Below are 27,316 nucleotides of genomic sequence, written 5' to 3'. Positions count from 1 at the left end.
CGATTCAGCCCTGCGGTTTCATTGCCTCGCGTTGATTCCATTCTTACAAATCATTTACGAGCTTCTCGAGGGCTTCCTTCCGCGTTGATCCACGTTCCTATCCAAAATCTTCTGTTGCAGGAGACTGCTCCCCACCGGCGAGAAATGCACTCGTAAGAAAACGAACTGCAGAAGATATTTCGCGCACATCACGAGAGATTGTACATCATAAAAGTGGAGGAATTTTCTCACGGTACTTCCCCTTCTTCCAGCGTCACTTCGGCCGCGGTGCACTTGTACGTCGTACGTACAGAAACCGAATCCAGTCGGGGCGGCCGACTGAGCACGATCAGGCGGAGGCAGTCCGTTAAAGTTTACGATTTTGCTGCCCTGAACCAGCGCTGCTGTTATTCTAGGGGATCGAAGTTGGAGTGTTTTGGCACATTCTGAAAAAGGCATCATCATTACATCGTCTCAAATGTACGTCTAAACTACTGAGACAAATTTTATCAGACTTAAACGACCGTAACTTCCGAGATGCCCTACTCTAGAGAAACACCAAAGGCGCACGAATTACAATTAATCATAACTTGTAATTGAATCAATTAAATACCTCCTCAGTCTCGCGCAGCCACTCGCACGCAGTAGGGTACGCAGACGATCCCACGGACAGAAGCTGGAGAATTCTGGTTGCTAGAGGCAGACAGCTGAGCAGACCCGAGCCGAGACTCGTTTCCTTTTTGCAGCCCAAGATGATGGTTAATGTTCTGAGTGCGCGCGTAAACGCGTCCTCGTCGCCCGGAGTCTAGCCCGGACGTGATCTAAAGTGTGAGAAATCGAGCCCAAACGGACCACTATCAGGGCCCGGTATCGCCTGGGCAAATAGGTCCGACACTATCCCTCCGCCGCCTGCTGGTGATTTCTGCCGGATCGGTTCTCGGTCGTTTGTTGATTTATTGAGTGATTAATGATGTGCCGTTTTTTCGCGCGTTCAAATCCGCCCGGAGCTAAATACGCTCTGTCGGCAGGGTATTACGCAGGGTAAAACTGTTTGGTAAAAGGTGCCGAAGAAAGGCCTCGGGGTCGCCTGCGTCGTCGTCGTCGTCGTACCGTACTCGAACGGGGCAAGTTTTCTAGGTGCGCTTGAGTGCAACGGTTTCGGTTTGAGGATGAAATGGCTTTCGTAACTGCGAAAGTTCGCGGGTACAGGTTCCATTTGATAGGAGGTGAACGTTGGTGCGATACTGAAGTTAAGGATTGCGCGTCTCACATGACTAACGAAATATCTTATCAAAACTTTTTATGATAAGTATTACAATTTCCATCCCAACGCGTTTTTTGTAGCATTTTCTTGTGGAGATAGTGATAAATAATAGTTTGAAATTTTGCTGCGCGATTGATAAACGGTTGAAAACCCCGTTTACTGATGTTTCAACTGCAATTATTTAGGTAGATATTAGGGTGGGGAATCGTTATATGGAAAAAACGAAACTTAATAGCAGAAAGCCAGAACCAAGTTTTTTTTGTTCTATTTGGGGCCCCAAACAATCCTGAATTTATTGGAAGTTGATTGGTTTTGTCTCCACTTGACGCATTGCATTTTAAATTTATATGGAGATTTGTATGGAAAAATCAATTTTTTGCATTTTCCATTCTAAAGAGCTCAAAATAGCTCAAACCATAGGTTTCATGACTTCAAATGGTAGGTTTTTTTATGCCTAACAACTTGGCCGAAGACATTAAATATCTAGGGTGTGCCAAAAAATACTAGAGCTGTTCAAAGTTGAGTATGTCGAAATTTGTGTTGCAAATCATTATTACTGCCAACACTGCAAGTGTACCGGCGTCAGTCAGATTTCCATCAGATGTAACCTCTGAAACACGTTGTAGATTCTACCTATGCCTAGAATATTGACTTAAATTTGTTTGCTTGGTCAAGCTGAGTGTATAAACTCGTTACGACAGGTTAATTCTGATGGGAATCCTACTGACGCCGGTACATTGGTAATGTTAGCAGAAAACAAGATTTTTTGCATTTGAATCGACATACTCAGCTTTGAACAGCTATAGCTCTTCTTAGGGACATTCTAGATCTTCAGTGTCTTCTGCAAAGTTGTTAGGCATCTAAAATACTATACTTTAACATAATGAAGTGCATTATTAGAGCATTATTGAGCTCTCTAGAAAGGTAAATGCAAAAAAGTAGGTTTTCCCATATGAATTTTCATACAAATTTGAAATGCAATGCGCCAAGCGGAGACAAAACCAATCGACTTCCGGTAAGTTCAGGGTTGTTTGGGACCCCAAAAGGAACCAAAAAAGGTTCTGAAAAATCGATTAATTTTCCCCACCCTAGTAGATATATTTATACAAAACTGCACAGAACTTGTCGAAGTATGGGTTTTGTTTTGATTAATTCAATTGTCGTTTGGTTTATACAGGGTTTACCTTGATCATCCAGTTTCACTCGAAGTGCTGTCAAATAAGAGAAAATGAGCCCAATTTGTTAATCCATTTGCTACTTCGATAGTATAATGATCAAATTCGTTGTCGAAAAATACATTTCGAAACTATATTTTTATTGGCGATATATTTTTTATGCTCATTCGTTTATATTTTAAAAATAATGTACCATTTCACCAATTTTAAAATCATTTTTTCGACTTTTTTTTTATTTTTTTAAGGAGATATAGCCAACAAAACATTTTATCTGATTCTGTTGGGCATGGAAACTGATAAGCTTCCAAATATCAGTCTTCCTACATCCAAAAATTTGAACAGGATTACATTTAAAATGGAATAACAATTAATTTTATATCTAAAACATGATAAACCAAGTGATTTTATTGTGGTGTCACATACTTTTAGTTGTGTTGAAATGCCTGATTGGGTGCCAAATAGGGTAGGTGAGCCAATTATGGTAAGTGCACCCGTTATGGCTATATCGCATAAGCGCAATGGTACCAGTTATGGCAATACTCCATTTAAACTCCATAGGCCATAATTTGTTCATGCCATAACTGGTACATTTTTCAGGTATTGCCATAACTGGTGCTCTTCCCCTAATCGTTATTTTCGGGAACAGTTGCTGTTTTTATTTCATCCAAAGAATATGGCAGCTAAAGCGCATCGAGAGTTACTTCCGTCACTTTAAAGATGCTAATTTCTATTTTTTTGACTGTCCACGTGAAGAAAAGTCAAAAACCTTCGAAAATACTGAACTGGAGGAATTGCTCGATGAGGATTCATGCCAAACACGAGAACAGCTTGTTTTAGTATAAGGAGTTACCCGCTAAGCCATTTCCAAGCAATTAAATGCTTTGGAAATGATTGCAAAACAAGAAAATTAGTTTTTTAATGATTTGAAGCCAAGGCACGTTGAGCGTTGGAAAAATTTACGTGAAAGAGTGTTTGCAGAAAAGGTTGTTACCCATGGTTAAGCAGCATAACAATCCTCCAATCTTTTGGCCCGATCTTGCTTCCTGCCATTACTCTAAGGATGCACTAGGGTGGTATAAAACAAATAATTTCACATGTGTCCCAAAGGAGATGAATCCTCCAAACTGCCCTGAAATTCGCCCTATTGAAACTTTTTGGGCTTTGACCAAAGCAAAGCTGAGGAAATATGTCAAACCAGCGGGCAATGTTGAAAAATTTAAAAGAGATTGGCTTAAAGTGGTAAAAATGGTCGGAGAACACACTGTGCAAAAGCTTATGAGTAGTGTTAAGAGAAAAGTTAGAGAACTCGCGTATCCTACGAAAAATAATCCCAACTTGAATTGAAACTGGAAAGAAAACACTTATCTATATTTCAGAATAAAATGACCCGAAAAATCCTGTATTTTTTGTTTTATTCAAGAAAGAAGATGTATTTATAATTTTCGGAACAGTCTATATGTCACACTCACAATCCAGAAGCACGTGTTTTATTACCAATTTGTTGCTTCTAATACAGACAAATGCCTTCTTCTGCTTCAGAACAGAACGGCCTAACCTCACTTTTTGTGACAGCTCCAGAAGGTTCATTTTCAAGGTGTTAGAATTTGGAGTAAATATTCGATTCCATTAGAAAAAGCATGAACACGAGTGATAATCAACGCAAACCGATCCCGAAAAGCATTAGAACAAAAACCTTTTTCGGCTCCATCGGTAATAAATCTAACTCCGCAAAATTCGCAAAATTTACCTTCCAGAACTGTTAAATGACGTCATCGTGCAACGATCTATGATAGTGAAATATTTCCTTGTCATGGTTACACTCAAAGTATATTGAAAGTACAAGGTATTATATTCGCTACAATATTTCTGGAATACACAATGGTCGGAAAATGTAGATTTACGGCCAAAGTTATATCGTCGTTGTCAAATTGTTAGTTTTCTACTGTAGATGATTTTGTCATTTGAGAAAGTATTATAGTTACAAGGGGCTGTCCATAAACCACGGGAATTGAGGCATAATTCAGTTTTTTCGAAACAATAAAAAAGTTCGTCAGTATATACGAACGAATAATTATACTAATTTTAAGCTTTTTTTTTTAAATTGGTGTGATATTCGAAAAATCTCGTAGATAAATCACCCTAAATTTCAAAAAAAAAAATTTAACATTGATTCTTGAACGGCATATACAGGGCTCTCAGGTACATTATCAGGAGCTGTGCTTACACGTGCTTACATTTGATGTTTTTGAAGGTCAAAACTAGGAAAATTCCCCATAATTTCTACGTGGCCTGCGACAGACCCTGCAGGGTTAAAATCAAACACTCTTTCGGTTTCAGGAAGCTAATATAATCAGCTCTTAATTGTATGTAAACATACCGTAACAGTTCAAGTAGGATTTTATATATTTCAAAACTGTTTTCCTTCACTTTTCGAAGAGGTAACTTTGTGAGGCGTTTTTCAGTATTATCTGTTTTATGTATCTTGATTTCATTGATAAATTATGGAAATATAGATCAAAAACTACAAAATCATGTGTTCAAAATTTCCTAAATATTGAATTCGCAATTTTTGGCACTACTCTATATGGACACCGTCTAATGTGTAACAGTAAGAAAAAGACAAAAGTGAAAAAATAGCCTTGCAGTTCTTCCAGATACGTATGGTATTTAAGGTGAAACGGTGTTGAAGCCACAAATGGCCAATTTGAGCCACCACTTCGAATTTTCAAAGGTACAAGACTACGAAATGGCTAATGTGTTTCCTGTTAAAACGCTATTTGATGTTTGCTTCACCACACAGACATAAAATAGCGTTTTCACAGGTGACGTAATAACTATTCCCGAGTCTTCGAAATTTGAAGTGGTGTCTCGAAAGTGGCCATTTGTGGCATAAACACTGTTTCATGTTGTCATCCAAATGCAGATTTTTTTTTACAAATTCGTAGATGCAATCAATTATTACTGAATTCCAATTTCAACTATTACATTTTAAACTGATTTTTTACATCTACATCTAATTTTGTTTTTGTAGAAGACAAACAAGTTAACCAATTCAGTCAATATCACGCTAAAGTAAATAAAACTGAAAATTAAATAAACGAAGTAAAGTACATAATAATTCAGCGAAGTTGAACTCACTGCTTTCCCAGCAACTGTTAGGATCTCAGTGAGATTCAACTAAGTCAACTGATTTTATTTCTTTTTAGTTTGATAAGTTTTTTGTTGGAATTTACAAGTTTTCATTTTTACGTGAGATTTTCTCTAATACCCCTCTCCCCCTTTGTAAGTATTGTTAAGAAATTTGCATACTCCCCCCCTCTCCTCCTAAACCGTTACGTAATTTGTGAATGACCCATCGATATAATTCTCTTACTCCGACGTTTCGAATAATCTATATTCTTTATCAAGGCTCGAGAGGACCATTTTGCTGTAAAGTGCTCTAGCCGAAGAGCCTCTTAACAGGAAAATGGTCCTCTTGAGCCTTGATAAGGAATATAATAATCTATATTCAGTCGGGGTTAGAGAAGATAATATCGTTTTCTTTTTTACATTTTAAAGACTGCGAAGCCGAAAGAATCTCCTCTGGATAATGTAAAAGACAGGTGGAAACATTTTTCGTGTTTAATCTAGATATTGAGATTCCCCAGTGATATCAATAACATCGTTGCAGATTTCATCACCAGAACAAATTATTGAAAACCGAAAACAACTGTTCAAAAATTCATCTCAAAGCTCAACTCTCGCTGCATACCAAGCCACCAAGCAAACAAATCCAAATTTCATCCAGTATGTTCCCTTTTCAAGGCATCGTTTTTTTTCTCCTGCGTTCGATTGTTGGGCGTTTATTTCGCTGCTACGCAGGCCAGTTGGTGTACGAAGCGAGAGTGCAAAGATTGTGTAGCACCTGGGTAAACTGCGAATAGCAAACGGTGGCGGTGGTGGCAGTGGCAGCGGCCGAGATGCGTTTTCACCGTGCGAAACAGACAGGGCCGTGCTTATCTTCGCGAGGTACATTTCGTTGGGATTCTGCGATACATACGGCTTGTCCCGGAACACGGTGGGGACTTCGTTTAAGGATTGCCCTCCACGGACCGGATTGGTGTGGGTTAGGCAAGAGTAGCTTAAGGTTCCATTTGATAGGAGGTGAACGTTGGTGCGATACTGAAGTTAAGGATTGCGCGTCTCACATGACTAACGAAATATCTTATCAAAACTTTTTATGATAAGTATTACAATTTCCATCCCAACGCGTTTTTTGTAGCATTTTCTTGTGGAGATAGTGATAAATAATAGTTTGAAATTTTGCTGCGCGATTGATAAACGGTTGAAAACCCCGTTTACTGATGTTTCAACTGCAATTATTTAGGTAGATATTAGGGTGGGGAATCGTTATATGGAAAAAACGAAACTTAATAGCAGAAAGCCAGAACCAAGTTTTTTTTGTTCTATTTGGGGCCCCAAACAATCCTGAATTTATTGGAAGTTGATTGGTTTTGTCTCCACTTGACGCATTGCATTTTAAATTTATATGGAGATTTGTATGGAAAAATCAATTTTTTGCATTTTCCATTCTAAAGAGCTCAAAATAGCTCAAACCATAGGTTTCATGACTTCAAATGGTAGGTTTTTTTATGCCTAACAACTTGGCCGAAGACATTAAATATCTAGGGTGTGCCAAAAAATACTAGAGCTGTTCAAAGTTGAGTATGTCGAAATTTGTGTTGCAAATCATTATTACTGCCAACACTGCAAGTGTACCGGCGTCAGTCAGATTTCCATCAGATGTAACCTCTGAAACACGTTGTAGATTCTACCTATGCCTAGAATATTGACTTAAATTTGTTTGCTTGGTCAAGCTGAGTGTATAAACTCGTTACGACAGGTTAATTCTGATGGGAATCCTACTGACGCCGGTACATTGGTAATGTTAGCAGAAAACAAGATTTTTTGCATTTGAATCGACATACTCAGCTTTGAACAGCTATAGCTCTTCTTAGGGACATTCTAGATCTTCAGTGTCTTCTGCAAAGTTGTTAGGCATCTAAAATACTATACTTTAACATAATGAAGTGCATTATTAGAGCATTATTGAGCTCTCTAGAAAGGTAAATGCAAAAAAGTAGGTTTTCCCATATGAATTTTCATACAAATTTGAAATGCAATGCGCCAAGCGGAGACAAAACCAATCGACTTCCGGTAAGTTCAGGGTTGTTTGGGACCCCAAAAGGAACCAAAAAAGGTTCTGAAAAATCGATTAATTTTCCCCACCCTAGTAGATATATTTATACAAAACTGCACAGAACTTGTCGAAGTATGGGTTTTGTTTTGATTAATTCAATTGTCGTTTGGTTTATACAGGGTTTACCTTGATCATCCAGTTTCACTCGAAGTGCTGTCAAATAAGAGAAAATGAGCCCAATTTGTTAATCCATTTGCTACTTCGATAGTATAATGATCAAATTCGTTGTCGAAAAATACATTTCGAAACTATATTTTTATTGGCGATATATTTTTTATGCTCATTCGTTTATATTTTAAAAATAATGTACCATTTCACCAATTTTAAAATCATTTTTTCGACTTTTTTTTTATTTTTTTAAGGAGATATAGCCAACAAAACATTTTATCTGATTCTGTTGGGCATGGAAACTGATAAGCTTCCAAATATCAGTCTTCCTACATCCAAAAATTTGAACAGGATTACATTTAAAATGGAATAACAATTAATTTTATATCTAAAACATGATAAACCAAGTGATTTTATTGTGGTGTCACATACTTTTAGTTGTGTTGAAATGCCTGATTGGGTGCCAAATAGGGTAGGTGAGCCAATTATGGTAAGTGCACCCGTTATGGCTATATCGCATAAGCGCAATGGTACCAGTTATGGCAATACTCCATTTAAACTCCATAGGCCATAATTTGTTCATGCCATAACTGGTACATTTTTCAGGTATTGCCATAACTGGTGCTCTTCCCCTAATCGTTATTTTCGGGAACAGTTGCTGTTTTTATTTCATCCAAAGAATATGGCAGCTAAAGCGCATCGAGAGTTACTTCCGTCACTTTAAAGATGCTAATTTCTATTTTTTTGACTGTCCACGTGAAGAAAAGTCAAAAACCTTCGAAAATACTGAACTGGAGGAATTGCTCGATGAGGATTCATGCCAAACACGAGAACAGCTTGTTTTAGTATAAGGAGTTACCCGCTAAGCCATTTCCAAGCAATTAAATGCTTTGGAAATGATTGCAAAACAAGAAAATTAGTTTTTTAATGATTTGAAGCCAAGGCACGTTGAGCGTTGGAAAAATTTACGTGAAAGAGTGTTTGCAGAAAAGGTTGTTACCCATGGTTAAGCAGCATAACAATCCTCCAATCTTTTGGCCCGATCTTGCTTCCTGCCATTACTCTAAGGATGCACTAGGGTGGTATAAAACAAATAATTTCACATGTGTCCCAAAGGAGATGAATCCTCCAAACTGCCCTGAAATTCGCCCTATTGAAACTTTTTGGGCTTTGACCAAAGCAAAGCTGAGGAAATATGTCAAACCAGCGGGCAATGTTGAAAAATTTAAAAGAGATTGGCTTAAAGTGGTAAAAATGGTCGGAGAACACACTGTGCAAAAGCTTATGAGTAGTGTTAAGAGAAAAGTTAGAGAACTCGCGTATCCTACGAAAAATAATCCCAACTTGAATTGAAACTGGAAAGAAAACACTTATCTATATTTCAGAATAAAATGACCCGAAAAATCCTGTATTTTTTGTTTTATTCAAGAAAGAAGATGTATTTATAATTTTCGGAACAGTCTATATGTCACACTCACAATCCAGAAGCACGTGTTTTATTACCAATTTGTTGCTTCTAATACAGACAAATGCCTTCTTCTGCTTCAGAACAGAACGGCCTAACCTCACTTTTTGTGACAGCTCCAGAAGGTTCATTTTCAAGGTGTTAGAATTTGGAGTAAATATTCGATTCCATTAGAAAAAGCATGAACACGAGTGATAATCAACGCAAACCGATCCCGAAAAGCATTAGAACAAAAACCTTTTTCGGCTCCATCGGTAATAAATCTAACTCCGCAAAATTCGCAAAATTTACCTTCCAGAACTGTTAAATGACGTCATCGTGCAACGATCTATGATAGTGAAATATTTCCTTGTCATGGTTACACTCAAAGTATATTGAAAGTACAAGGTATTATATTCGCTACAATATTTCTGGAATACACAATGGTCGGAAAATGTAGATTTACGGCCAAAGTTATATCGTCGTTGTCAAATTGTTAGTTTTCTACTGTAGATGATTTTGTCATTTGAGAAAGTATTATAGTTACAAGGGGCTGTCCATAAACCACGGGAATTGAGGCATAATTCAGTTTTTTCGAAACAATAAAAAAGTTCGTCAGTATATACGAACGAATAATTATACTAATTTTAAGCTTTTTTTTTTAAATTGGTGTGATATTCGAAAAATCTCGTAGATAAATCACCCTAAATTTCAAAAAAAAAAATTTAACATTGATTCTTGAACGGCATATACAGGGCTCTCAGGTACATTATCAGGAGCTGTGCTTACACGTGCTTACATTTGATGTTTTTGAAGGTCAAAACTAGGAAAATTCCCCATAATTTCTACGTGGCCTGCGACAGACCCTGCAGGGTTAAAATCAAACACTCTTTCGGTTTCAGGAAGCTAATATAATCAGCTCTTAATTGTATGTAAACATACCGTAACAGTTCAAGTAGGATTTTATATATTTCAAAACTGTTTTCCTTCACTTTTCGAAGAGGTAACTTTGTGAGGCGTTTTTCAGTATTATCTGTTTTATGTATCTTGATTTCATTGATAAATTATGGAAATATAGATCAAAAACTACAAAATCATGTGTTCAAAATTTCCTAAATATTGAATTCGCAATTTTTGGCACTACTCTATATGGACACCGTCTAATGTGTAACAGTAAGAAAAAGACAAAAGTGAAAAAATAGCCTTGCAGTTCTTCCAGATACGTATGGTATTTAAGGTGAAACGGTGTTGAAGCCACAAATGGCCAATTTGAGCCACCACTTCGAATTTTCAAAGGTACAAGACTACGAAATGGCTAATGTGTTTCCTGTTAAAACGCTATTTGATGTTTGCTTCACCACACAGACATAAAATAGCGTTTTCACAGGTGACGTAATAACTATTCCCGAGTCTTCGAAATTTGAAGTGGTGTCTCGAAAGTGGCCATTTGTGGCATAAACACTGTTTCATGTTGTCATCCAAATGCAGATTTTTTTTTACAAATTCGTAGATGCAATCAATTATTACTGAATTCCAATTTCAACTATTACATTTTAAACTGATTTTTTACATCTACATCTAATTTTGTTTTTGTAGAAGACAAACAAGTTAACCAATTCAGTCAATATCACGCTAAAGTAAATAAAACTGAAAATTAAATAAACGAAGTAAAGTACATAATAATTCAGCGAAGTTGAACTCACTGCTTTCCCAGCAACTGTTAGGATCTCAGTGAGATTCAACTAAGTCAACTGATTTTATTTCTTTTTAGTTTGATAAGTTTTTTGTTGGAATTTACAAGTTTTCATTTTTACGTGAGATTTTCTCTAATACCCCTCTCCCCCTTTGTAAGTATTGTTAAGAAATTTGCATACTCCCCCCCTCTCCTCCTAAACCGTTACGTAATTTGTGAATGACCCATCGATATAATTCTCTTACTCCGACGTTTCGAATAATCTATATTCTTTATCAAGGCTCGAGAGGACCATTTTGCTGTAAAGTGCTCTAGCCGAAGAGCCTCTTAACAGGAAAATGGTCCTCTTGAGCCTTGATAAGGAATATAATAATCTATATTCAGTCGGGGTTAGAGAAGATAATATCGTTTTCTTTTTTACATTTTAAAGACTGCGAAGCCGAAAGAATCTCCTCTGGATAATGTAAAAGACAGGTGGAAACATTTTTCGTGTTTAATCTAGATATTGAGATTCCCCAGTGATATCAATAACATCGTTGCAGATTTCATCACCAGAACAAATTATTGAAAACCGAAAACAACTGTTCAAAAATTCATCTCAAAGCTCAACTCTCGCTGCATACCAAGCCACCAAGCAAACAAATCCAAATTTCATCCAGTATGTTCCCTTTTCAAGGCATCGTTTTTTTTCTCCTGCGTTCGATTGTTGGGCGTTTATTTCGCTGCTACGCAGGCCAGTTGGTGTACGAAGCGAGAGTGCAAAGATTGTGTAGCACCTGGGTAAACTGCGAATAGCAAACGGTGGCGGTGGTGGCAGTGGCAGCGGCCGAGATGCGTTTTCACCGTGCGAAACAGACAGGGCCGTGCTTATCTTCGCGAGGTACATTTCGTTGGGATTCTGCGATACATACGGCTTGTCCCGGAACACGGTGGGGACTTCGTTTAAGGATTGCCCTCCACGGACCGGATTGGTGTGGGTTAGGCAAGAGTAGCTTAAAATTGAATTTACAACATATGGTTTGCTGTTCCTGTTGCCCGTCTGATGGGGGAGAACGAAATTCTGGCGTTGCACACGTTTTATCTCTTGTTTTGGTTTTGATTTCTGGAAAGAATCCTTGCGAAGTGAATGACCTGAACACATGTGGCCTATTGGACGAATCACAATAGTAGGACGTAGTTGTTATCTACAGCTTGGGTACGGCTTGACCCTACATAAATTACGAATGTTTCACAATCAAGCGTCTCGCTGACACGAGCAACTGGAAAGCAGCAGCTTAAGCCTTCGCGGGAGTTACAATGCGACTTCAAACGCCTACTCAGGTCAAGGAAGTCCGGCTTAGAGACTAAACCTCTTTCACTTGTTCCCTGCGCTCACGACCGTCGCTTGTGTCATATTCAATAATTCGACGCTACGAGCACCAAACAACAACAAAAAGCATCAATCAAAACACTTGTCTCGTTGTGTTCAGTCGCTTAGGCTGGCAATTTCTAGACCAAGGTTCGCCTAGCTCGTAAAAAACAAGACTTCTCCGGCAGCCTGGGTGTCTCTAGTTCTCTTGCCAGCCCGGCGCTGCTGATGTCGTACATATCTTCTTCAGCCTCCTGCGCATGCGATCTTTGATTCTCCACTTTGGATAATCGATTTCGAGTTACACACATCTTAGCGAAGCAGGGAACGAAAAAAAACGACTTACTCACTACACACGGTTCGTAAGGTATGCTGCCGGTCGTAAAAAGGTCTCCCCACTTGCCCACTTGACACTACGACACTACGGTACTCCATGTATGACACGACACCCGGCCCAAACCCAGCGATCATCGGCGCGAGAGAGAGACACTCGAGTGTTGATCTCAAGACGCTGCTGCTTTAGGACCCCGGGGTGGTGCTTGAATCCACTTGAACCTTGTGGCTGAGACTCTCAACTACGCAATCGAGAGACGGACGAAGGCGCAGAAGAACGAGCCTCTGGCCTCGCGCATCGGCCGGCTTCACAGCCGCCGTCCCTGTCGGATGTGATTCACTCATATAGGTTAAGCGCATCAGTCGCAAGCCTACGGCAAGGTGAATACCGACTAATTTAACCATAATTATATATCTGTTATGTTATGCATTTTACAGCATCACCCAGGTTGTTGTACCGCCACCGCAGCCGATGTTACTGTTGCTGCTGCTGAGGCAGTTCAGAAGGAACGCCGTGTTGTATGGACATAACCTAAAAACTTTCGCGCCAGGCTGCGTCAGTGTACACGGCGCGTTGTGTCGGTTACGTTCTGGAACAACTTGATGCACCATAAAAAGAAGTGGGTGTTGTTTGAGCGAATCCCTGCAAATCTTTTGTTTTTTTACTGTGTCGATTGTCGATGGCGGAGGTGTTTATGCTCACTGATACACATACTATGATCACTAATTTCGGAAAATAAGACCAGCTTGTGAAATGGAAAACCGGCATTTTTCTGGATTTTAAAGTAGTGGAATCACTCTTTGGTGAGATTAGTGACGATTCCTTGACTGAGCCCTTCGGGGTAACGCAATCGGGACGTGACTAAGCGGAACCGCAATTTGGTCTCTCGGTGTGTTGGCAGAAAAAATACGGGCATTTAAGCTCACCATACGGATAATATCGGTCGAACCAGATAGGACCGAAGGTAATAAATAAAATAACAACCAAAAACAGCATCACCGCTACAACGCCTCGTCTCCGCCACACGTTGCCCGCTGAGTGTTTGCTCGCAGCAGCAGCGGTAGTTAAAGTGGAGTTGAAAATCTTGGGTTAGCGCGAAGGAAATGAAATGTATATGTTGGCCAGTGCCGTAGCGCAGTGCACCGTCAAGGAAAGATATGTGTAATACGGACCTACGCTATGCTGCTGGTGTCCGACAAGGATGCAACGGCATGGTACGTACGTGGTACTTGCGGGTGGGTACGCGACGGAAGAAAACGGTTTTTATGTATCGATAACGCGCGGAACGATACTGTTCGCTTTCGCGGGTGTACATCACGTAATCGGGTAACAGCCGTTCCAGAAAGTTTTTTCCCATGGATTCGGAGATTTCTGTTATCTGTTGCTTTTTCGCCTGGCAATGTGCGCGGGAGACCAACAGACGAGGGGGCTGAAGAGGAAATGTATCTTCGAAGGAATGCAGAAAGATTTATATCTTTTCGGTAATCTGGAGTGGTGATAAGCGCTGAGTGTGCGGTAATTTAATATCCTGTCGTGATCTATGTGGCGCAGGAGAATAACAGGCTGGAAGGCGCACGGCCCAATCTACTTCAGCCTTAATTATCCTTTGATTGAAGGGAAAATTACACCAGTTAAAGGCTTTTTAAATCCTGTTTTCAGATAAGTATCAGATTCGTATCGCTGAATCAAAACGTTCACACTAAAATGAAATGTTACATTCTTCTCGGAAAAAAAAGAACCCCAAACGCAACCAAACGAATAGCAGCTGGACGCTGCTGGTCAATTTTTCGCTCACGTTAGCCCCGCTTCCCCCGAGGTCCGCGCATGATTAATGACCGTTATTCAAATCACAAGAGCCATCAATACCAGCAAAATTCCCGCCCGGAATCCCGGAAGGTGAGGAAAAATTATGGATCGAATGCCATTCAATGGCTCTCCCTTTCAAACAAGCTTCCCCCGGCGCGTAGTGGAACGACGATTGCTGTTTGTGATGATCTTTTATGATCGGTCTGTGCCAGTAGGTATACACATACGAGTGCTGCCAGCGGCTACAAAATAGAGGCGTCAAAGGCGAACCTATGCCGAGCCATATGGATGGATCATCCGCTCGAAAAAAATGCCCCGTCATGGCACATTCCATAGACCACTTTGCTCCGAGCCGGACGAAATTCATTGAATTCCCGAACATATCGTTGTCCGATCCAGACGCGATTAACTGTTTTGTTAAGGCCCGTGGCAAAGATATTCAAACCCTTAATTTGTTTTGTGGAGTGCGACTCCACGCCACTCTGTATCAATAAGTGATTAATTTCGTTGAAAAATGAAGAATCACCATCACAGTTTCTGCCCCTCCTCCACCTGCTGTGCTATGATTCCACGGTGAAGCACAGACGGCTACGGTATCGATAGAGGATGATTGGCTATTGACTCATTGTTGGAACGCCTGTTAACCCCATTCAGGTCCCTGCCAGGACGTTTGCAGCACTTTAACGGGGACCGCGCCTGCTGCATCATGACTGGTCACATTTTTGCGGATCAGCTGATATGCATCGCTAACGGTATCCGGTTGGATCTGTTTTGACAGCGCTGCGCTGCTGAGGTCTCGCTATCATTACGCTATCTTTTAATTATTTGAATTACCATCGCAAAACCTCGACACCGGGCGCCTGGCGATGGAAAAGTATCGGATAACCAAAACTCGAAGACAAACTAAACCACCACCGTGGATCGAGAACAAAAGCGGACCAGCTTTTCCAAATAAATTGTAAACGGATACTTTTTTCCTGTCCGTCCCGTGAAGGCCATGCCACAGACCCTTGCGCGATGAATTCGATGGAATATGATTAGCTTAGCTATAAATGGCTGCACCGGGGCGGCCTGGGAACATCTTCTTGTCTTGTCCTCACGACGAGGATGTTTTATAATGTTCTGACCATCAGCGCAGCAGACGGCAAGTTTCTTCTTTTCATTTATTACGGAAATAAATCTTCTGACAGCGTACGGAGGGACACACGGAGATTACCTGCCAAAATTTGACCTTTTTCCCGCGTGGTTTTGTTTGGCATAATCATCACGGCGGTGATTCGAACCCGAAGGCAACCTGAAGAAAGCGGTAAGCATATTACCGTTCTTCTTCGTGATGGACATGCACACATACGCACACACACCCAGAGACCGGTGAATAGACAATAGGGTTATGCAAAAATTATTCTTTACGGAGTGGTCTCTCGCTCCGAGAAGGGACTGTGCAATATTTTGCATGACTGATTTCGGTTTTTCGCATTCGTAGGGTCTGTACTGCACCACACCGGTGGAATGTGTAAAGCGAGGCTAATTAGACATTCCGACGGGAGCCGGGAAAGCCAGCCGCGGTGAGGATCGGTAACTGCATGCTCGTCGTGATTTGGCTGCCTTATGGAAATTGCATCCTGTTTTGTGTTGAGTAGGTACTCTTTTTCCGCTGCCATGGGCATCGCGTGTATCAATAGGAGCAGATGTACAATGTCTGTCGGTCAAGGGTGCACATTCCTGACAGGATTCCAGCGCGAAACTAGCGTTTGAGAGGGTTGGCTTTTTACTCTTATCATTTCATATTGATTCTAAACTCTATTGTAATCTAAGACTATTTAGTTTAAAAATCTGAACTGGAAATAAGGAAAACAATTCCTTATTTTACTAAAATCAATTGAACTGACTGTGAGGTTAAATTAGTGTTATGTACAATAAGAATATTATACCTGATATCTGCCTAATGTTGTGATTCGAGTATGGAATGCGGTCCTTTCCTGAAGATTGAAAAGAATTACATTTCAGATATCTCACAACAAATCAGAATCAAGTGATTGGTAGGGGTTTTTATGGTTGTTACCGTTTTATGTAATTTTTTGAATTTTGCAGTTATATTTTGCAGATTCAATTGATTTTTTTATTTGCTTCGAAATATTTAAGGAACAAGTTAAGCGAAGTATCGAACGAATATTGACTTCAAAACATAATATTCAATTAACGTAATCTAGTGAGTTCAGTTGGAGCAAACCGGGGTTACAGGTTGGCCGCTTACAAATTTCATTTTCATTTTATGTCAGAAATGATAAGGGATAGAAGGGGAAGAAATTCAACAATTCAAGTCATTTAGTTGAAATAATTGGTTTTTCGACTGCATTTATGACCAATTTAGCAACAAACATGTTCAGTGAAAATGTCGTCAAAAGCAAGCCAAATGATTAATCATAATAATAATGTGTTATTTTTCAAAATTGCACGCAAGTTACACACGTCGTTACTTGCATACATTTTTGACGTAGGACTACGTCTAACCGCACTATATCCAGATACATTCTGCGGAAACTAAAACCAAGGTGTAACGTTGGAATGAAAGATTTCAAACGGTAATGCTGATGTAACCACATGATGGATTACAATAATCAATATGTCGTTGGATCGATAAAATTATTGACAATTTTGTGATTTCTCAGTTATCATTATCATTTCATTGTTTAACAGTGAAAATTGAATAATAGTTTCAAGGTCGAATTTTCACGAACAATGTACCAATCACATGCGAGCACCCCTGGCACAGACTTCATGAATAGACACCAATTGTTTGCTGTGATATCCTGTATAGCAGTGGCAAAAAAAATTTGACAGAGTCTCCCCGTCCCAATAGGTCAAACTTACGTTTGCTTCTATGAGCCTAGACTATATTGATGTCTTGAAGGTGAAGCTTTTTCGGAAAGTTCATAACCACCTCCACTATCAGACAGTTTTACGTTCTGCTCTTAGAATGTAATTAAAACTGATGTCTTGATGGAAAACATGCTGGCACAAGCAACAGTACTGCACCGAGCAATGTATGAATACTGGTCACTCGTCGTCTATCAGTGCAGTAGAACTCGATATTCATTTGTGTGCAACCAAGCCAAGTGAAGGCTACATTGCCGTTGTCGACGCATAGTGGGGCGTGTTGGGTTAACCTGTAGGTATCGTTTTGCGATCTGCAACACAATCGAATTGCCGTTTGAATTGTCTTCTTCTTCTTCTTGTTTCGTATATGTAGTAGCAAATATCAGAATTCAATATGATTATTCGGGTGCCGCAAAAAACACTGCGCTACCGGGGACAACAAAATTCTGTACGTGTCGGTAGAGGCAGATAGCAGGGTATATAAATTATATAACCTGCTATCTGCCTCTATTATATAAATAACAGATAAAATGTGTTGTTTATTTTTTAACTCTACACTCTGTTTTTCTCATGTCCATTTTAAATTTTCTGTGAATATACATTTTTGTTCAAAAACTGTAGTTTTTTATCGTTATTTTTTCCACGAACTTGTAACTGCAGGAGAATTTTATAACCATCTTTGCCGCTTGGTGATCGGAGAGTGAGCCATCCTTCACAAGACAAATAAATATTGTTTAATTTCTACTAAATCGTACTCAATTTAGGTCTGTACAGAAGCTTGCCCTTTCGCGTATTGAAGAAAATTGACTGTATTAGAATGAAAGGTATTCATCGATGTTGAAGAGAATATTTTTTCTTTTAGAATAGAGTGCTGCAAATAAATAATCAAAATACAGACCCCGTTCGATTTTGCCAAACACGACATGGCAGAATTTGCCAAAAATGAACGGTTTTCATGACGTTTTTTCATAGATATTTTCACCAATAAACTAGTTTTAGTTCCAAGTCGTTTGAGGTGTCGCTTGATGAATTGAGGCTGATGACCTAGATACTTGATATTACTACCCGAGTAATTAGAGGCTTAGTACAGCTTAGATCATAATCATTATACATATCACCGGCACAAGTTCCGGTCATGTTCCAGGAACCGTTTTACCGATTTCGGTCATTCGCTTCGGCAACATAAAGAACCAAAATACATTTCTTTTGGAGATGTTGAGCTTAAATTGGTTGAAATAAACAAGAAGACTAAGAAATGTGTTTAGACATAATCGCTCGTTTTGGCACATCTGTGCCAAAATCGAACCGTGCCAAAAGTAAAACGAGCTCAAATCAAACAGAGCCTCAAAGGGAAATTTAAAACTATTGTAGTCCTACGTCAACTATGCGGTCGTATCCCAGATACCACCCTCCTACTATTTTTTTATGAAAGGTAATTCCCTTTTTGTTCTCGGTGTTACTTATTTGTAGCGCCAAAGCCTGGCTAACTTTGATAACCTTCGACATAAAAACAATTCAAAATTTGTTTCGGCTTCATTGTGTTTTTAACCATTCTACAGTCACCTCATTGTCGTATTCCTTGTTATATTTTGGACGTCCTTTTTTTCAAAAGCCAGAACAGCGAATGACCCGATTCGCACTCTTCTTACTTAACAGTGCATTTGGAAAAGTAGCGGAATAACGCAAAAGTTTGTGTCAATTTTCAGCTGGTTGTCAATTTCAACGTCTAATTCTACGCAGATGACCAGCGTGTATAACTAGTGATTGATATTATTTTTTTTTTACTTTACTACGGTGTCTGTATTTACTACACTCATAAGCGAAGGGAACAATATCAGTTACTGCGTTATGAAACTACACATTCGTATATTAAACATTTGATACAGTTTTGCTGCTGGTTTCCAAACAAATAATATTTTTTTGCAAAAAAAAAAAAATGACGCTGTTATGTTATTTCTCTGAATATTTACTGAATTGCATTTGCTAATCCGCTTTGCCGCGTGTTTATTCAGCCGAGTCGATGACGTAGAAGCATGACCAGGCAGTCTTTACGATTTTCTTTGCCTTAGGACCCGATGCGATAGAAAAAACTCTCTCTTTTGCCGCTGAAGCAATTGTTTAGAGGTGAAAAAACGACGCTCATTTCCCATTGGTCTCAAATTATAATTCTTGTTTTTGAATCATTCCCAAAACATGCAATCGCTTGGAAATGGCTTGGCGGGTCTTTTCTTATACCAAGGCAAGCTGTTCCTGTTTTTGGCATGGATCCTCATCGAGCAATTCCTCCGATTCAGCGCCTTCGAAGGATTTTAGCCTTCCTTTAGGCGGATCGTCTTTAAAGTGATGGAGCCAATCACGGCACGTTGAAGCATTTTCGTAAACTTTTTCTAGCTTTCGAAGGGCTTCAGCTGCCGTTTTCTCTGAATGAAATGAGAAGAGTATACTTCTCCCAAATGACGATTTTTTGGCACAAAATCGGACATTTTCACACAACTAAAAGTATAGGATGATACGAGAAAATCATTAACGTGTCAAAGCGATTTGCTACGTTTTAGATATGTCAAAATGGACCAGCCAAAGGTAGTTACCTGGACCTGGGTAGAGAGACCTGGACTTTATTACGAGAAACTCAGCGACGGCGGAGGAAATAAATGCGTCGAAAACCAAGTATAGGAAGGAAAGAGGCTCGGAAGAAACCAACATTCGCCTCCCACAGACGGTGATCATGGACGGTGACGAACTCGAAGTGATAAAGGAGTTCGTATACTTGAGATCTCGGGTAACCGCGACAATAACACAAGTAAGAAGTCCAACGACGTATTCAAGCTAGAAATCGAGCCTACTTTGCCCTTTGCAGGACACTTCGATCCAGGAGCATACCCCTCCGCACGAAACTAACGATGTACAAAACTCTAATTAGACCGTTCGGTAGTTCCCTATGGACTCAAAACCGTGACGCTGCTCGCGGAGGACATACACGCACTGACCGTATTCGAACAGAAAATGTTGCGGACAACATTTGGTACGGTGGACTGGACATGTCGCGAGGATGCCGGGCGACATTGCGGTAGAATCGTTTCTCTTCAAGAGCCCCACCGGCACCAGGAATAGAGGGGCCCAACGTGCTAGATGGCTTAACCAGGTTGCGAGTATCGAGACGTCTAGGAAATTGGCGACGAGTAGCCCAGGATCGAGTGGAATGGAGGAAAATTCTTGATACGGCACGAGCCACTACGGCTCTAGGCTGCTGAAGTGAGAAAGTAAGGCTGGTCAACATTACAGTTATTAGCTTTTTACCTGGAGTAAGGGGTGAGATATCGCTCTTTAAAAAGAGCAGTAGATCACTTACTCACTATGAAAAACCAGCTCTTTAGATCAGTTTATGAGCGGATTGCCCCCCTTTTACTTACTTACTTTACTTTCAAGGCGACAGACCGATTATCGATCCAGTGCCGAATCCAGAATACGTCGCCATGTCCCTCGGTCTTGGGCTGCTATCCTCCAATCGCCCCTAACACCTATTTCGCGTGCATCCTCGTCGACAGCATACATCCGAGTGCGGGGTCTACCCCGAAGTCGACGACCTCTATCGGGATTCCTGCTAAATATAGCCTTCGCTTGACGCTCATCCGGCATTCTCGCTTCATGCCCAGCCCACTGAAGCCTGCCGTGTTTTATTCGCTTGACTATATCCGCCGATTTGTATGCCTGGTTCATGCGTCTGCGCCAAACACCATTTTCTAGTTTGCCGCCAAAGATTGAACGCAAAATCCTACGCTCAAAAACACCAAGAGCTCGCCGATCAGCCTCTTTCAGCGTCCATGATTCATGGCCGTAGAGAGCCACCGGAAGAATCAGTGTTTTATAGAGTGCAAGTTTAGTACGGATTTGCAGACTGCGGGACCTTAGCTGGTTACATAATCCGTAAAAGGCCCTGTTTGCGGCTGCTATCCGCCTCTTTATCTCACAGTTAACCTCGTTGTCACATGTCACTAATGTTCCCAGGTAAATACATTCGTCGACTACTTGAAATGCTTCCCTATCTAGCTTTACCGCAGCACAATCCTCCGACGGACTACCACGCACTCTGGCAGCCACCATGTATTTAGTTTTGGCAGAGTTTATGACAAGCCCTAATCTCGCAGCTTCTCTTCTGAGAGGTCCGAAGGCCTCTTATACTGCTCTACCATTATTACCAATAATGCCGCTATCATCCGTAGAACCTAGAAGCATGTGCGACTTCGTGATGATGGTGCCACTTCTCTGCACACCAGCCCTCCGTATAGCACCTTCCAATGCGATGTTGAACAATAAGTTCGACAGCCCGTCACCCTACTTCAAACCATCTAACGTCACGAAAGAGTCCGATATCTCACCGGCTATCCTGACGCTTGATGTAGAACCTTCAAGGGTGGCACGTATCAGCCTAATCAGCTTTGTTGGGAAGCCATATTCGATCATAATCTGCCATAACTCATTTCTCTTAACTGAATCGTACGCTGCCCTGGAGTCTATGAACAGATGGTGCGTCTGCAAGTTGAATTCTCGATTCCCGTTCAATAGAACACTGAAGTGTTCCTTCCAACGTCTGGCCACCTCTGTTTTATCGGTTATCAGGTACCCTCCCTATCGTTGCACATGACAGGGGCTGACACGTTTCGATTCCTGATTCCGTTGACCTTCTTGTAGAAGCCCCTCGCATCGTGCCTGGAGAAGCAACCTTCCGCCTCCGCAAGAATACGCTCCCAATGCTGTCGTTTCTTCCGGCTCTTTTCAGCGGCTCCAGCATCTCGATATTTACCCATGCTCTGATGAGTCACAGCCGTGGCCAACATGTGACCCCTGGCGCGGTTCTTCTCCTCCGTCACTCGCTGGCACTCAGCGTCAAACCACTCATTGGACGCAGCTGCCGCAGTTGTACCCAACACTTCTCGCGCTGTAGTGCTGATCGAACTGTGGATGTGTCTCCACTGTTCATTCAGGTTCCCTTCAATTCTTTCCTCAATCCGTTCATCAACCTTCTGCGAGTACTCTGCAGACGCTTCTTCAGTTGATAGCCGCTGGATGTTTGCCCCCCTTTAGTCTGATGAAAGAGGTTACTACGAATTTTTCGGAAAAGCTTCATCTCCGAGACATCAAAACAGTCTAGACTCATGTAAACAAACTTTTCTCGACTCATTGGGACGAGGAGATTTTGTCATTTTTTGCCATTTATATGAAGAATATTACGGCAGGCAGTGCAGTGTCTACTGATGAAGTCTATGCTGTCTATTAATTTCTACCATTCATCATTTAATCAATCCAACGGCATACGCTTTCACAGAATGTAGCTTAATATATTACGATAAGACGTAGTTCTACGTCAAAAGTGCAACGCATATGAGTGTAACTCTGAAATCTCAATGAAAAATGTACTAGATCGGTCAAGAAACGAAACACTGAAATGGTATGGTAAAAAATCAGTTTTAGCGTTACTGTACTGGTTTTTGCCTACCAATACTTCAAAAGTAATATTGATAATGAGGAGCGTAGGTCATAGAGTCTGCTTTGACGAGGGGGTGGTCATAGGTTCGAATTTTAGTAGAATCAGGCCATTCAATGTCAAAGGGTCCTCCACACAAAAACGTCTCTGCAGACTGAAAAACTTTTATATTAACCTTCGGAAACTTCTCTCCAGCAACAGCATGTTATACGATTTGGGAACATGCAGGCTTGGTATTCTTCTAATATGTGGGAAGGGCAGAGTGAAGATTCACCGCTTATTTCTTGCAATTTTACCACACTTTTTCTAATTCGTGTTGTGTTTCTGCTGCTCGCAGAAAAACTAACACACTTGCTGCTTACACCACAGCCAAGTGAAATAAGAGTGGTGAACCATTATAGTGAAAATACACAGAAGTCACCGCGGTGTATACTGCTAATATAAATTCGAAAGTATTCGAAGAGCAAACATGCGTGATGGGTGCATGGGTTTATTTTTTTCTGTTTCGAAATGCAAAGCAAACAACGCAATTTACTTTTCTATCTGAATGCTTTCCTTATTTGATATATGCTTGAGAGATACATAGTAAAAGCACTGCAGTGAGCTCTAAGGTGTAGTTATTTAGTGTATTGTCCTTTCGTGTGACAAAGCTCACATCAGTTTATTATTTCTCTAGAGAAATATGTCAGATTCCACAGCGGATTTTTTTTGCATGCTCCTCAGATACACACGATTCGCTGCTCTCTTCAAGGAGCCTGTTAACAGGTCTATAAAGAAGATAAAAAATAGAAGGTCTGGGGTTATTACAAGCACTTTAACACGTAGCAATAAGTGGTATTGAAAAAAGAAAATAAAAACCAAAAAAATATGTGGACATCAAGAAACGTTCGGACAATCCCACAAAAGATCAAAATTTCAGGTCGCAGTTAGATCCATACAAAAAAGTATGATAATTTGCTTGACAAATATTTTGTTATAGCTAAGACACATTCAATATCCTCGCAATTGAGTACCATGGTTTATTAGTGTAACTCAGTACAAGCGACAAAAATCAGCAAACACTGGTTGAACATTCAGCATTTAAATCATATGATTCTATCTAAGTGATGATGATCATCATGTAAAATACCCAGAGTATTTCGTTGAAGTGGTGCGAAGTTATGAGATTTATGAGGTGACAATTTACCTATTCGAAAGCTACAGAAGCTCGGAAAATAATAAAACCTAAAAAACTCTTCTATAATGGTAATTTGATATGTGAATTGGTTATTAGTTATCATACAAATCAACGCAATTGAGAAGGTCATCGCTATTATAGTGTGGGTTCGTATCCCACCGCCAGTGCTGATAAAAGTCATTTTCCCCAGCAAAATTCTTCGAAAATTACAGCCAATCATTTTCAATTTTCACTTCCAATGATCGCAGCACTCTTTCAGATACACTAGATTTTCGTCCTAGTAACGTGCTGTTATACTCAGATGAAATAGATCATGCTCATCGTTCATGGTTACGGAATAAAATTTGACGACAAATCCAACCAAATGATCTTCACTTCAAAGCGAAAAAGAAAAACAAACAGTCTACTCAACCAAAATAAACCTCACCGAAACACTTTTTCACTAACACTGACCGATGCCTTGACTATCTTCGTTAACTGATAAACTGATTTTGTTGTCTTGCTTTCATCGCATGAAATATAATGAGGTGTTTTGACAGTTCACTTCCATGCAAAAAGCGGGAAGGGAGAACTCTGAAAGGATTGTAAAAAAATAACGTTCATGGATGCTTTTTTTCACTTTCACTCAAGAGTGTCAACAAATATCAACCCTGCCCACCGCTGTCACCATGAGGGTCAATGTACCGTTAGTACTAAGCAGCACCACCGCAGCAATCGCGAGGCAAAAACAACCATTCTGAATTTCGTAATTTCGTTTTCGTACAAAAATTATCAGTATAAAAACTGGAGCCAACTACCGTTCTACTAATAGTTACCTCATGTTTATAGGAAACTTCATAGAAACAGCAATTTTTGATACAAACATCATCAAAATGTTTGTTTTTATAGAGTCGAAGGTAGCAATATGATAAAGATTCCTATGTGAGGTAAACTCTTAAAAGACCTGCGTCTTCATGGTCCACATTTGACGATTATTTCCGTACTAAGCGGTAATTAAGTTTACCTATAGAATTTCGTTTTCTTCAAGTAAATAGTAACAAAAACTGGTATTAAATCAGTTCCACTAATAAACAGTTATAGCTGTAACATCAGCTTGAATTGATTTTATTATTTTTATTATTTTTTGGTAACTGAAGGAATCATAAATTAAGTTTTGTAAATATGTACTTCAATGACCATTATGGGAAACTGTGAATATTTTGACTGTAAAATAAATTTCTTACTGCTTTTAAAAATTAAATATTGTACCATGAAAGTTTCTTTCATCTTTTCCGAGGAGCCTCAAACAAATAGAAGACATAAAAAAGTGAACCTAGACCGAGGTCCTCAATGGATTTTACAGTCATGACGCATGACGTTTTACGATTATTTGTAGTGATATTTAAATGTTATTATGCAGATTACCTCTAACATAACAAAATTCTATCAAATGCATAGAGATAGACTCGGACAGCTTTTTTCTAAATTGATACCTAATTATCGCGAAATATTTCGTATGAATAGGCAATTTAAAAAAACGGTACTTTCGCAACTGTTAGGCAATTTCCCTCAACCCAACTATCACCACCACGAGAGACTTGCAATCGCACTAAAATTGCAGCTCCTGCCCACGAAATGCCTTGCATTCGTGCAATCCAAGAAATTCACACTTTTCCGCAAACGATTCCTCAGCGATATGACAAATGGAATGCCAGAGCCGTCCGGGTGCGGACCATCGAACCATCTCACCCTACTGCCACGGCTGATGGACAACGGCAGAAAAAATGTGCCGTTGATGTAGCTATACGCATCAGATTAATTACCACCCATAACTCTTCGACACATCCACAGAAAACCGAGCGGGTTTGTCTGGAGCTGCATCAGGCCTCGTCAGAAAGTGGCCTTAATTGCGCAAATTCCCATGTAAATCTGCACCCGCTTCCCGCTCCAGGTATCTACGGGCAGGATTCACGCATCTTCAGGCCTACCGAAGGTCAAATTTATGATCACTTATTAGTTTCAGGTGTCGGCACACAAAGGCCTAATCTAACCGAGCTACAACAGCCGCTGATTGCAGCGGTAGTGTGTGAAGACATGTACGGGCAAAAGGGGTCACTTAATGCCTGTCGGTCTACCTGCGTGCCAACCATTGATCCCTTGTATTTTAACAGTTTTACGGCAACCCTTTGCAATGGATCTATCCCGAGCCCGGTGTATGTGTCCGGTATTTATAACGCTGTTTTGTCACTTTAAAAATGGACATTTTATTTTAATGAAGTTTTTTCTGATCTGTATGGTGCGACCTTTTTATTATTTTATCCCGTAGAAGGACAAGGACTCACGAAACGCACATGGATACAATAAGTGGTAATGATGACCAGTGGTCAAAACATTTAATGGGCCCGCAACGGAAGAAGGTCAGTTTTGACACCTTTTCTTTTTTTCCTGGTTCCACACCGGGACTATGGTTAAGAGTTGCAGTAAGATGTTTCCCAACGGTGCGATCCTATCAGTCGACAGATGCGTGCGACTTTCTTTGGCTTGTGGTGATAAGTCATCCCTGACTAGAGAGTTCCGGACTTAGTGGTACACCGGGACAATGGGAGATGCAAACATCATCATTTACATGCGGCATTGTCATGTGGGGTCGAAGAAAGGGGGGAGAAGGGCAACTGTCAATCTTTCATTTTTTTTCAAAGGACGGGGAACGGGGGTGTTATATCTGCGAGGTCTAACTTCGTACTTGGAGGGCTCTTCAAACGGTCTTGTACGAGTCGTGTTATCTCGTGTATACCCAAGCCATACAAACGAAACGATGAAGTTGACAGCCGGCGAAAAGAGCGATGAGCTTGTGATAATGATGTTACGGAGCGGGAGAGAGAAAATATTTTTACATTCATCGCCGCACACACTGCCGTAGCAAAAATAAAAAAGATCACTTATGATTGACATCGAGATAATGTTGTTGCCGTTATTGAATGGAGCCTTAACACACACCCCTGTTTGTCGTGGACGCCGCCGTCGTCGTCGTTATTCACAGCTGGTACAATCAAGGGGCACAGAGCATGAGACCGAGGCAGCCAAGATTTGAACATCATAATCATCATTGATCACCCACACAATAATTGTTTTACAATGTTTCCACCGAGCGTCGGTTCCGTGAACGATGTGATGTCCCTCCGTCCTTCCTTTCCACAAACCGGGACCAGTGCATACGCATACGCTTCAATTGCGGGTTGAGGGTGAGGAGTCTTGCCTAACTGCGTGTTGTTGTTGTTTTTGTTGTTGCTATTACGGTTGTATGCTGCTCTTGTTAACAATATAATCATCAATTTCAAGTCTTCAACTTCAGCGAAAAGCCCGGGAAAGGATGTTCCACGAGAGCTCCGCATCGTAACCTGAATTTATGAC

At 40.4% G+C, this 27,316-nt stretch overlaps 1 protein-coding gene across 4 annotated transcripts in view; it reads right to left on the bottom strand.

Moving 5' to 3' along the window:
* The window catches only part of LOC129727836 (nuclear receptor subfamily 2 group F member 1-B), a 155,807-nt gene that overhangs the window by 98,417 nt on the left and 30,074 nt on the right, over positions 1-27,316 (bottom strand). For 2 of the 4 annotated variants that reach the window (XM_055686049.1, XM_055686050.1), the window contains exon 3: positions 16,322-16,369. The exons of the other annotated variants lie outside the window; for them this stretch is intronic. In XM_055686049.1, the coding sequence (XP_055542024.1) occupies positions 16,322-16,369 (48 nt within the window). The remainder of the gene's footprint in view (positions 1-16,321; positions 16,370-27,316) is intronic. 4 annotated transcript variants of the gene reach the window in all.

Source organism: Wyeomyia smithii, chromosome 3 (genome assembly GCF_029784165.1).
Source record: "Wyeomyia smithii strain HCP4-BCI-WySm-NY-G18 chromosome 3, ASM2978416v1, whole genome shotgun sequence".
Lineage (NCBI taxonomy): Eukaryota > Metazoa > Arthropoda > Insecta > Diptera > Culicidae > Wyeomyia > Wyeomyia smithii.
This window is presented reverse-complemented; position numbering and strand designations above follow the sequence as displayed.